Here is a 12,909-nt window from a genome sequence, read left to right as displayed (position 1 = left end):
AGTTTGTCTCTGGCTAAAAAGGAACTAATTTTATTCAAAATCTATCTACCTACAACACCAACCGTTACTATCATTGTCCTTAGGATCTATAAACCTTATCCCTTTGCTATTTATTTCCCCATTTTGAAACTAAATAGAATCTGATACTTAAGCTAAACCTGAAAAATCTTCAATAGCATAGAACCTCATCAACAATTGTCTGTTATTTTTGTCAGCATCTGGGATAATTTCAGTACTAGTAGTTTAACTTTGTCACAATCACTTATTCAACAATGTTTTTCTCATTTGACATCAGATTTTCCTTCATTTCTACTACCTTGGTTAGACATACTTCGCACTTTTTCTTTGAGAGGTCACCAAATTCAAGTATTAATAGTGATCCAAGATCTAATAGATTGATTACTAATTTACAACCCATCACAAATGGTGGTGGCATTAAGCATCCTTTGGATACTATTGTTCACATAAGGATAAAGAATGATAATTGAGGCATTACTCATGCTTATGGTTTACTATGACTAAGCCCCCTTGGTACCCTATCTCTCACTCTTATGGTTGTGGCTCTATCTCTTCTCAGTGTCAAGGACACCCTCACACGCCTCTTTCACAACACAAATCTCATAAGCAAGCTTACATTATCAAATTTTCTGTACTACTAGCAGTTCTTTGGCTTTGAATGTTAGAAGAGGTTCTCTGTGGAATCTATTGCCTCCTCAAGTTGGCAGCCTAACCTCTTTAGCCTCAGATTTTTCTAGATGATCATTCTCAAAGTCTGCATCAGTACTCCCGCAGTGATCAATGATAATATTGTTGGCTCCTCCAACATGTCCCTGAACATTGAAGCTTGAAAATTTAGCTTCCCACTTGGCTGGTCTTCATATATTTTTACTACTTTGCAAGGTTGCTCTCTTTATTGATTTATAATTCTATTGATTTGGAAACTAATTTTTAGGTTAACTTCCATGAGTATATTTTTTTTCCAGATATTCTCCCTTTTTCAGTTTTGCTTCGTGTCTAGATTCTCTTTCCCCCTTTTCCTTTGGCATTGTACTTCTTGTACATTCCAGCTCATTGACCTTTCTGGATCATTTGTGGACATTACTATAATTTATTTCTTCCTCACAGTTCAGGGTCTTTTTGCAACACTCTCAGTGGTTAATAATCATGTTAATGGGATCTTTTCACAATAAAATTACAGGTTCAAACTCCCACATTCTCTTAATGGGCTAAATGTTAATTTAGTTTATGACATTTAATATGGAAGAGATGACATGTAAAAGGAAGAAGACATCCCAACATTATAAACAGTTGAATCTTAATTCCCTTATTCATCCACATCTGTAATTTTTTCCATTTCTTGTTATTTTCCATAGTGTTTTGCATAGCTCATGGTATGTTACATGCTATAAATCAGAAAACCTCATACATGTTTCTCTTTCAAGAAAAGCTCAATGTTTTGTGAACATACACTCTACATTCACTTGATTTCCTTTTTTATAGGGTAGTAGTAGGGACAGTCTGTGTTAGAACCATAAATTATTTACAGCTTAAAAATAAACTCTATATGTTAAGATAATATACCTCTGTTGCAAATGCCAAACGTAGCAGTGTTGCTTCAGACCAAGGACGACCAATAAATTGAAGGCCAATTGGCATTCCCAACTTATCATAGCCAACCTTTACAAATAATACAACAGACAATTTACAATAGAATACAGCATAAAAGTTTGAAAATAGAAAATCAACAAAGAATAATAGATTGGCCAAACATTATTTTGCAAAGATATTGGGATAGAACAGACCGGAACGGTAATAACTGGCAGCCCAAGAAAATTCCCTGCCACCTGATACCTCATAAGTGCAGCTGCTCATAAGATATCATAAGCTCAGTTATTTCTTTGAAAACACTGGAAAAAAGCTATAGAAATATAGAATTTGAAATGGTTAAGCATGGACATGGAATTTATAACATTCAATTTTGTTCAAGGCTATAAGAAGAAAACAAAATCAATAAAGAAAATAATATTCATGAGAAACAATACTTTGAAAAATGCTTACCACCATTTATATAATCAAGCTCTCCATATTTCAGTGCATCTTGTTGAATAGGATATGCAGTTACCCTGTTTCAAGAAACAATTATCAAGTTAAATAAAAAGTAAATAACCTCAATTGATTATATATATTCTGCTCACCATGCACCACAGTCATTTCAGTTTGTTTTAAATTAATTTGGGTTATTGTTGGTTCACGTACTTTGTGGGAAAACAAACACAAGTTACATTTTACCTCTCGAAATTAATAAATACTAGCCCTTTACATAATATTTTTAGAACTGAGTTTGAAAAAATCATTTAATTTCTCCTTTCAAAAACTTATTTATCTAACACCTCCTCCTTTCCTAACTTGGGCTCCTTGTTGAACACTTTCTTGACATCACTTCCTCACCACAATGCTCTATACCACTGTCTTTCTTAAGGCATCCTTTGTTCATCTTAGACCTTCCATTCTAGTCCTCCTTAGTCACCTCATTATCCTTATGACCACACTCCTGTTGCTTGAAAGCGATTTTTTCCTTCATTGCTCCTTCAAAGTTTTCTGCAAATCCCTATTGCAACGACTACAGTTCCATGTTGTCACTGCATCACATGTAAATACAACCTCCACTTTGCTTCTCTCCTAAATGTCCCAAACCTCCTTAGAGGTCATCATCACTTTGAGCTCCACCTCGCAATCTTCATTTGGATTCTTAAGAGGATTCAAAGCATACTTCTTGTCTTCTTTGAAGAGAATGTAGGAGTTCACCTATCCATCATGTATGACCTTTGTCAAACTGCCAAGGCAAACATCCAATGGCACAATATCACATGCCACCTCATCTCTATATGTTCACAGAAGAAGTTCACCAAGCACTTCTCTTTCAACACTATCTGATACTTTCCCTCCGACTAAGACACCTTGTAGGGGTTGGGGTGAGCCACTTTCTTGACCCATTTTTCTCCACAATGTCAATTGACACAAGGTTGTCAATGCTGTTATTGTTTACAGAAACCTCACAATTTTTACCCTAACTTGCACACCATGCAAAACAAACTCCTACATTTTGATAGCTCCCTAGACTCCAAAGGTGGCTTCAACAACACTCTTCTTGTCACAAGTATAAACCTATGCTCAATTTCTTCTACTTTGCTTGGCTTTTGCAATGTGCACTCCTATGTCCTTCTATTGCCAACATTTCTTTTCCAATGACATTCAATGGCTCAATGGCCTTGTTGGCCATGCTATAAGTAGACACCGTAGAATCTTATTCCACAATTTTCAATCACTTAGTATTTCCTCAAGCTTCTACTATTATTCCTATTGATGGTAAACTAAGAAGTGCCTATTTCCCTTTCTCCTCGACCATGTCAAGATTTCTTAGAACTTGATCCACCTCTACTACAATCAATTCCTCCTTTCCCTTTTGCATTATTTTGGTAACTCCTATTGAGCTTCTCCTTTGACTTCAAGGCAAATTGATATGCCTCATTGAAGGTGAGGAGCCACACCATACACATCTCCTCTTGGATGGTAAGTTGCAAAGAATTGATGTACCATGCCACCTTTTCATGATCAAAATCATGGTGTCTAGATCAATTGGTAAGTTTGTAAAGCTCCTATATATGATCCTTGTCATGTCCCCTCCTTGATCGTTATTTATAATCTAAATGAAACAATTATTATTATAAACTAATACAATCAATAAATGATTATTTGAAATTATTAATATTTAATTATTAAATATTATTATTAATATCTATTAATATTTAATTATTAAATATTATTATTATTATTCACAAATTAATATTGAAAATTATTATACAAAAATTATTTAGTAATATGTGAATCACATTTTATTATTAATAGAATTTAATATTGTTAATACAATTAATATTACTAATGCAATTAATATATTATTATTTAATTAATATATATTAATATTTATTATTAATAATATCCTTGAAATATTCAAATAAAAATAAATAAATAATATATTTTATACATCATAAATTATAAACTTAATTTACATATTCTTAATTGTAAACACCATTTATATATTTAAATTAATTAAATAAAATAAATATAAATATATTTAAGGAGGATTGAAAGTCACTTTGATTATGGTGCAATAAGATTAATAACAAGCACCTATAATTAATAATAGAATTGATATAAGACTAACAAATAAACATCAATGTTGATTCCCCCTAAATATGCAACTGGTCAAACAGCGATTAAGCTAAATATTCAAACATTGCCAATACTAGTCAAAATGCATCGAAGGAAGCAATTGGTTAATGAACCGATCGTTTAATAAGTGCGATTAGGATATATTTCGAAAGGTTGTGATTTACTTAATAAATCGATTTGCCAGTTTTAGGAATTGACATGTCTATTGGACATTCAAGGGATGCACCCGTTGGGTCTTGTAAGATATATAATAGATATACTTTGCAGATCTCAGGAAAAAAAGACAGGAGAAAAGAATACGGATGGAAAGAAAGGAAAAAGAGCAGTCACTTTGGCTGAGAAATATTCTAGGTTTGAGTTACAATATCGCATGCTGCTGTTCATTATTAATACAGTTAGCATTGCTGATGCAATCAATAATATGAATAGAATTCAATATGGTTATTACAGTTTGACATTGTTAATAGCAAATGATACTAATAAATTAATACAACTAATACACAGTCATTAACAATCATTTTTAAATTTATATCAGAAATAAGATTATAAACGTAATCCGATTCAATAATGTTAACTTACTACTGATAGAAAATAAGATAATATATAAAACTAACTCTACTAATACAACAAAAAGATGTTTAAATATTACGAACACATAATAATGCTAAAATGGAATATAGTACTGACATTATTGCTGATGTTACTGCACAAATGATAAGATAATATGAGCTGATAATAAACAATATCTAATACAATTAATTATTAAAAGGATTTAACAAATAATTCAATAATATTATAATGAATACAAATATATATGTATCTCGACTCTTCATTTTTTATAGGCATTTGTGAACATAGGGAAGGCGGAAGGAAAAAGGCAGTTCGGTCAAATTGAGAATAGCAGTCACCAATTTAATTGGTAAGGAGGAGTCATGTCTTACTATTGATCGATCACCATTTCAATAAATAAATTTATAGATAATATAATAAGAATATTAAAGTATAAATATAATAGGAAGGATAATAAATTTCTTATAAAATTTAAAGTAATATTCTTGTATTATCAATAGAAATTATTATATGAAGAGAGTTAATGGTTTTGTGGACCATTAATAACTTATATAATAGATAATTAGTAAATACATAAATAATTAGTAATATAAGTTATTTCATTTACTTAATTATGTATATATTCAAATCATAATAAGGATAATAGACCTATATATAATAATGATGTAAACAAGATTTATTTTTGCTTGTTATACATACATATATACTTGAAATAATATTAAAAAAGATCATATTTATATATTATAAAAATTATAAACATATATATGGAATAAAGAAGTTAATAAATAAATTGATTAATAAACTACTCTTACTATTATAAATTAAACATTATAATAAAATCTCTTTAGAATTGATGAATTTATATTTTATAATTCTCACATTGAGTTAAAATTGTTGACTCAAGACTAAACCAAGGTAAGTCACTAACGGGGACATTACAATCCTTCATGTTTCTCTATTGTTGTTTCAAATTCTAGAGCTTCTTCAAAATGTCCAATTGGTAATCTCCTAGTAGGAACTTGACTATCAATTTGGCAACCATTCTATGCCGATGTGTGGTCTTCTCCTTGCTATACTTCATACTATGCAGCTGCAACTCCTTCCACCATAGTGTTGTATCCTTCTACAATAATGCACATAGTAAAAACACAATAACACAATGTTTTTATGTGGAAACCCAAATGGGAGAAAACCATAGAAAATTATTGCTTTTAAATAATTGTTCTTTTACAATGTTTGTAGGCACCAACCCCTAAGTTTGTTTGTGAGCACCAACCCACTGGAAGCACCAACTCCCACAACTGAGCACCAACTCAGCAAGAGACACCAATCTCTTTTCTATGAGGCACCAACCTCCAAATCAGAACTAGGTTCCACCTTGATTGTTGCTTCTTCAACAAATGATGGACAATTCAATCTTTTCGTCCACAAACTCTCTTTTTCAAACTGGTATTAATGTGACAATAAATCTACCACAAAATTGATTACAATCTCCTCATAAATCTGCCATACCATTTCTCACAAAACTGACTTCAATATGCTTTATGATTCTCTTTACCTCTACATGGAATCCTCTTCACAAGTCTCATAATATATTGATAATGATGCTCATAGAGTCTACATAATTCTGTCAAAACTGATCACGTTGTCTTTTTAAATCTGCAACAAATTCTTCATACTCTTTCCCTTTAATAAATTTTTCATATATAAAGCCTTCTCTTAATCTGGTATAGAGACTGATTATCTTCAGGGAACATATACACAGTTACTAGTTTCCTTTCTTATTCTCCTTTCAGACGCATTATATTCACCTCATGCACATTCTAAACGGATTTCTAATTTGTATATATATCTTCTTCTTACCCTTACGTGGAAGGGTTATATGAATATCCCTTCATCTTACCCATTTGTGAAGAGTTATGTCTATTGATAATAATCATCGGTTATGTGAAGAGTTTCCCTTCTTATTCTCCTTTCAGACGCATTATATTCACCTCATACACATTCTAAACGGATTTCTAATTTGTATATATATCTTCTTCTTACCCTTACATGGAAGGGTTATATGAATATCCCTTCATCTTACCTATTTGTGAAGAGTTATATTACCATTGATTATGATCACCAAACAGTTTTATAAACAATGATTTATGATTACTGGTTAACACAACTAGATGGTAATATACATGCTCATAAAATAGATGGTAATATTATCGCAGTATCATCAATTGCAGATTGCTTTCTTTCATACCTACGCCATTTCTTTTCGAACCTCATATGGTGAGCCGACTATCGTGATGTAATGTCCCCTTTTCTAGGTGACATGAGATGAGCAGGGGTTGACCTACCATTCGAGTTCCCGTAGGTCAATGACATGGTTAGGGGACTCATTCTGAGGGTCATGGAGCTTTGCAGGGGCTCTGTGAGCCATTTTGGACCTTCAGACGACAGTTCCTATTTTTTAGGGAGAACTGGCAGTTGATTGAATGACCACCTGGGGGACCAAGGAATAGAGCAAGATCCTTTTGAGCAGTTACAAAGTTTGGAGAGAGGTTCCTACTTTTTAGGGCGATTCCCTACTTTTTAGGAGGTTGTGGCAGTTTCCATATTTGAGGTTCCATGGGACCATACCATGGTTTCAGTTTCAGGAAGATTGGGTGTGTTTCCTAGTTTCTAGGAGTATCCCTAGATTTTAGGGATAGGACTGCCAGTTGGCCCATCTTGTCCGGCATCAATCACAAACAGGTGACGAAGTCAGATTCATGTTTGGTTGGTTATTTTGGGCTATTATTGGATCTATGGAAATATTTTAATATATTTAAATATTTCCTAAGTTAGCGATTAAATAAATTAAAATAAGGCTATGTATATAGCCATTTCGGAGTAATAAGGGGTTTTTGGCTTCATCTGGTTTGATATGCCTATGTGTTATAGCTCGTTGGAAAGGTCTTGAGCTTTGCTACATGATTCTCACCTCCCAGAGTCTTTTTGGATGCTTGAAGCTATTTATTCGCAATAAAGTGATATTTTTCTGTAGTTTGACGCCATAATTGGGAAACTGTCACTTTAATTATAAAGCGCAAGCTTTATTATTCTTTAGGGTTCGACTTGCAAAGGGAAAGGAGTTATAAGGAGATGAAAACCTAATTGATAGAATCTTTGATCATTTTGAAACTTGCGAATTTGGGAATTGCTCTGGAAGAGTGATTTTGGTCTGGGACGCAAACCCCAGGTCTAAGTTTGCTAGGACATAGCCCTCAATAGGAGTTGATAGTGGATTTATCTAGGATTGCACAGAGATTGTCAGAGGTAGAAGACACATCTTCTTGTCTTGAAGATTCAGCGTGCATATTGGGGGTTTCAACAGGGCGGCTGGTCTATTTCAGCTGGCACGTGATTTGCAGCAGCTTCCACGCCTCCTTTGCAACCACGCCTTGTTTGTATGTTGGCTTGAAGGGTTGTATTCAGCTTATTTGGTCTTCCTTGTTCGTTGCTAGTAATATTCCTCCATCTGGCATCAATCCAGATTGAGAACAACTCCAAATAAATGTATGGATTCTTGCTGAATACAAAACTAGGTTATTTGCCTAGTATGAGTTGCAGTATTTTCAAATTGCTTAAGTGTTCTTACATATGAACATTGTTTACTGTTTTATTTCACAGTTGTTGCTATTTATCAACTACTTTACTTATAACATCAAAACCCAAAAAGAAACAATCCCTTTCTGCAACTTCTGTCTATTCTATAAGATCACCAGAAAATTACAAAAATATAGTATGTTTAATTAAGAATTTACAGCAGCAACAGCAAAAAGATCCATTTGGGATCTTTCACGTGATTATGAATAGATTACAATGTGACTTGCCGTATGAATTTTGTCACCCGAATCTTTTGGTATTGAGCATGATCTCGATGCAGTCTATGGTCTCTTAATACTGATGTTTAATTCAATACTTAGAATGAAGTTAATCCATATATTTCTTCTATGGTCTGGTCATTTATTGACTGATGCACAAATACAGTCTTGATTGTGCCCATTCCTTTTCATTAATATCACTGCCACTTTAATTAATCTGTGCTTCATTCTCTTTAATAGAATTGCTGCTCATTTCTTATAACATGTATTACATAATACATACATAAAGTTGCTTCTTGTGTTTTGATTTTTGCTCTATTATAATAATATCTCATTAATCTGAAGCAATCCTTATTGCTTGACTAACTCGCTGCCTTGTATTTTAATCAAGTCCCATCTATTGATAGATCACTGCTCCAATACACTATATTTGTTTCCCTTCCTTCAATGCTAGACATTTCTTATTAAATCTGATCGCTGCATCTTCTAATTGTAACCGGCTATCTCATAAAATCGACCACAAACTGTACATGATAGAGTCGATCATAAACTGATCATAAACAATGAAAACTCACCCTTTATTCTTGCCATATATACAACTTGTATATTACATCATTGATATTCTTATATCATTAATCGTTGCTCTTAACAAAACCGTTGACTTGTCTATCAATTAGTTAAAGTGATTAATCGTTCGATTGCTCCAGTACTTTCTTTATCGCTGCCATTCATTATCGGTTTGGAATTCTGAAGATGTAAGTTTGCAAATCTTAGAGTAATCCCTTGTCGACATCCTTCTATCTGCTGTAGCAATCATTTCTCTTCATTGCTCTTGGATCTATTAGCTGCCATATTACAGTGTGATCAACATCTCAACTCTGACATATACTAGTCTATATATCTTATTTCTGATTAGACTCATTAGGCAAATTTGTAATTGTTGTCTTCTTATAAGTTTGTCACCATTATGTTTATCAATATAAACATATTGACGACCTTCAACATTAAACTTAGACAATGAATTCCTTCCATAATAGCTTTGACATCAATGACAATATTTCCAACAGTAATGTCCCCATTTTTATGCCATCTTGTTCTACGAATGTTGGCTAGTTTTTGGGGTTTTCTTTAGGTTTTCAGGTGTGTGGGAAGTGTTCCAATGTTTTTGGAGAGCTTGAGTTAAAGATTCTTGGTTTTTGACAACAATTCTTGTGTCAGTTGGTGACAACGCTCTTTATAGCGTTTTGGGATTTTTTAGATCTTTTTGGGTTTGTTCTCCTCAGCCCTTGGAAAACACTGCTATTTATAGCAAGTACTCATCTACTATCAATTTTCCTGGGTTTGTTGTCCTCGGTCCTTCTTGTCACAAAAACTTGCACCCTTGTTGAGCTATCAACTCAACAACCTCGTGAAACATGGAAACAACCCCGAAGTGTGGGACCTTGCGCAAGGGGGTTGAATCTCCGGAGAAGGCCAGCTTCCTTCTCAATCCAAGTGCAGGTATTGAACCAACTCAACACTTCAAATTTACTTCTAAGCCTATCCTAATAGCTTGCAGAGGAAAAGGGAAGAGAGAAATGCTTAAAATGAAAGGACGTGATGCACCAAGATAAGAGATGTTTCTCTCCCCACCCGAAATGACACAAAAAATCAACTGAAATACCCAAGAGATGCACAAGCTTTAGTTGCATGAATGACCCCAATGCATGTATGGAGGTTAGAACTTGCTGAATGCCAAGAGGGGAGAAAGTTTCCCACAAGTCACACTCAGAAATAAATTAACACAACATATATGAGAGAAGAGCCACAAAACATACACCTATGATGATGGTAAAGAAACATACACAACATGCATAAGTTGAAGGAAGGCAAGAATGATAATTTCAATTCATTCAAAGACCAATGGCCAAACTTACAGTTGTAGAAATGCAAGATATACAAGTCTTTAAGAGAAGTGAAAAGCATAGAATTGCTCAAGCTAGCAGGGAGAGAACCCTTTACAATGAGACCTAGCAGCTTTATATAGAAAACTGGTTGCAAGAGTTGTTGGAGAATTAAAAGCCTTGAGTGTTGATCACGCCATCTGGAAGTGTTGCAAGCCGGAAGGAAGTTGGGAAGACTTCGGAAACACAGGTTACCGAAGTTGGCAAGACTTGGGCTTGGAATTCAGAACTTCGGGATTCTGGAGTTTCGGGGGTTGAGGACTTAGAAACTTCGGAACCTCAGGGTTTCGGAGTTCCGGGAAAGAGAAGAGGAGACTAAGGAAAGGAACTTCGGAACCTTGGGGTTCCGGAGTTCCAGGGAAGAGAAGAAGAGGCTAAAAAAGGAACTTCGGAACCTCGGGGTTCTGGAGTTCCGAGGAAGAGAAGAAGAGGCAAAGGAAGGAACTTCGGAACCTTGGGGTTCCGGAGTTCTGAGGAAGAGAAGAAGAGGCAAAGGAAGGAACTTCAGAACCTCGGGGTTTCGGAGTTTTGAGGAAGAGAAGAAGAGGCAAAGGAAGGAACCTCGAAACCTCGGGGTCACGGAGTTCCGACAAGACAACACTTCACACCTCATAATTCCATTGCTTTCTCCTTGATCCAACTGGGGCAGCGCTGGTCAATGGAACATATCTCTGATCGGTTCTCACTGATGGACCAAGGGTGTCATAAAATGACAACAGTCCTCAAAGAACACTGCTACTTATAGTACGTTTTTCATCTGGCACCGATCTTTCTATTTTTTAGGGTTGGTTCTCCTTAGTACTTAGAGAACATTATTTATAGTAAGTTCTTGTGTTGGCACCAGTCATCACCTTTCGGATTAGTTATGTTCTAACATGATTGATTTTCCATTTTTGGTGTCTTGGCAAGTCCCTATAAGGTGATGGATATTATTTTAATATTTGAACTAAATTAACAAAGTGACATTTAATCATTCACTTTAGTGTTTAAACTTTAAATATAAAAGTGTTATGTTTTGACCCCCAAAGTTGAACATGTAGGTGATGTGGGGGGGAGACTTAAGTTGTTTCTTAAAATATATTGAGAGCTTTTACAGGGAAAATAAAATATTTGAATTTTAAAAGTGCCCTAATTCCCTCCAAACTCTATATATTTGGACTTTTGGCTCTTATTTCTTCATTAAAAGATGTTGCACACAAAACAAGATGTCGCTGGAATGAACAAAGTTCTCTGAGAATTGATTGAAGATGGAAACCCTTGTCAAATACACTAATTTCGGTGATGAAAGATCCTCCCTAGCTGGTTTGTTATTTTCACACAAGAAATGCATTGTATTTCATAGATTTTCTAGAAGCGGGGTTTGAAGGCAATAAAAATACTCAAGATATTTTGATTGTTGATTTCTAGGTTTGCTTCTAGATTCATTCTTTGGTGTTTGCAGAGATTTTGTGGTGTTTTTTTGGAGATGTTTTAGGTGTTCTCTTTTCTAGCCATGTAATTGGGGTTTTCAGAAGATGCCCTAGTTGTAGAGTCTCCTTTTAACATCAAAAAATGAAGCTGGAAAAGGTTTAAATTTGCGGGTGATTGATCATATTGATTTCATAAGTCTTTGACTGAGTTTGGAAGCTTATTGGTGAAAATATGTGTATTGGAGGGATGAACTAAGCCTTGTGGGTGATCGTTGTTAAGTGTTCCCTTGCTGACTGAGGCTACAGTAGTATATTATCAGCTCAGAATATTCACTCAGACCTGCTGGACAGTCATGTAGCAGTGCTTTTTTCGGCTTACATGAGTGTTGGGTTAATATGTGAAGGGAGATGATGAATGGATGATTATGCATGCTAAAAGGGCGAATCTAAAAAATTTCTTTATGCTGTTATGACTCTAACAGTTCACAAACAGATCTAATAAGTGACTGAAACTGTATGACACAGTTATCTTTTGATTGGACTTGATGTTTTTAAAGGCTACCTGGAGTTGCTGGGTGAGCTGGTTGCTGATCTATGCTCTAAGGAGGTGTCAAGAAGAAGTTTCCTTCGCTGTTGGGTGATATACCTGAATAATCAGTCAATATCAATGTGAAAAAGAAGTCATTTTCAGACCTGCTATGGAGCTTGTAATGACAGTTCTGAGGTATTTAACGTTTGAGTTCATGAAACTATGCATTTTATGTAATGAACTCTCTATTTTAAGGTGAATACATTAGCAAACTTGTAATTGCAGCCTTTACATGTTGAATAATGTTTTATCAGACTTATAACAGCAGCATAATATCAAATGCATGTCCTTGTTGAGTTATAAGTCAAACA

At 34.4% G+C, this 12,909-nt stretch overlaps 1 protein-coding gene across 2 annotated transcripts in view; it reads right to left on the bottom strand.

Moving 5' to 3' along the window:
• The window catches only part of LOC131029122 (fatty acid amide hydrolase), a 230,299-nt gene that overhangs the window by 41,714 nt on the left and 175,676 nt on the right, over positions 1–12,909 (bottom strand). For both annotated transcript variants that reach the window (XM_057960527.2, XM_057959839.2), the window contains 3 exons: positions 2,059–2,123; positions 1,803–1,864; positions 1,582–1,677 (listed from right to left, as the gene is read on the bottom strand). In XM_057960527.2, coding sequence (XP_057816510.1) covers positions 1,582–1,677; positions 1,803–1,864; positions 2,059–2,123 — 223 coding nt within the window. The remainder of the gene's footprint in view (positions 1–1,581; positions 1,678–1,802; positions 1,865–2,058; positions 2,124–12,909) is intronic.

This window comes from Cryptomeria japonica, chromosome 3 (assembly GCF_030272615.1).
Source record: "Cryptomeria japonica chromosome 3, Sugi_1.0, whole genome shotgun sequence".
In the NCBI taxonomy this organism is placed as follows: Eukaryota; Viridiplantae; Streptophyta; class Pinopsida; order Cupressales; family Cupressaceae; genus Cryptomeria; species Cryptomeria japonica.
The sequence above is the reverse complement of the archived record's forward strand: the minus strand, read 5'-3'. Positions and strand labels throughout refer to the sequence as shown.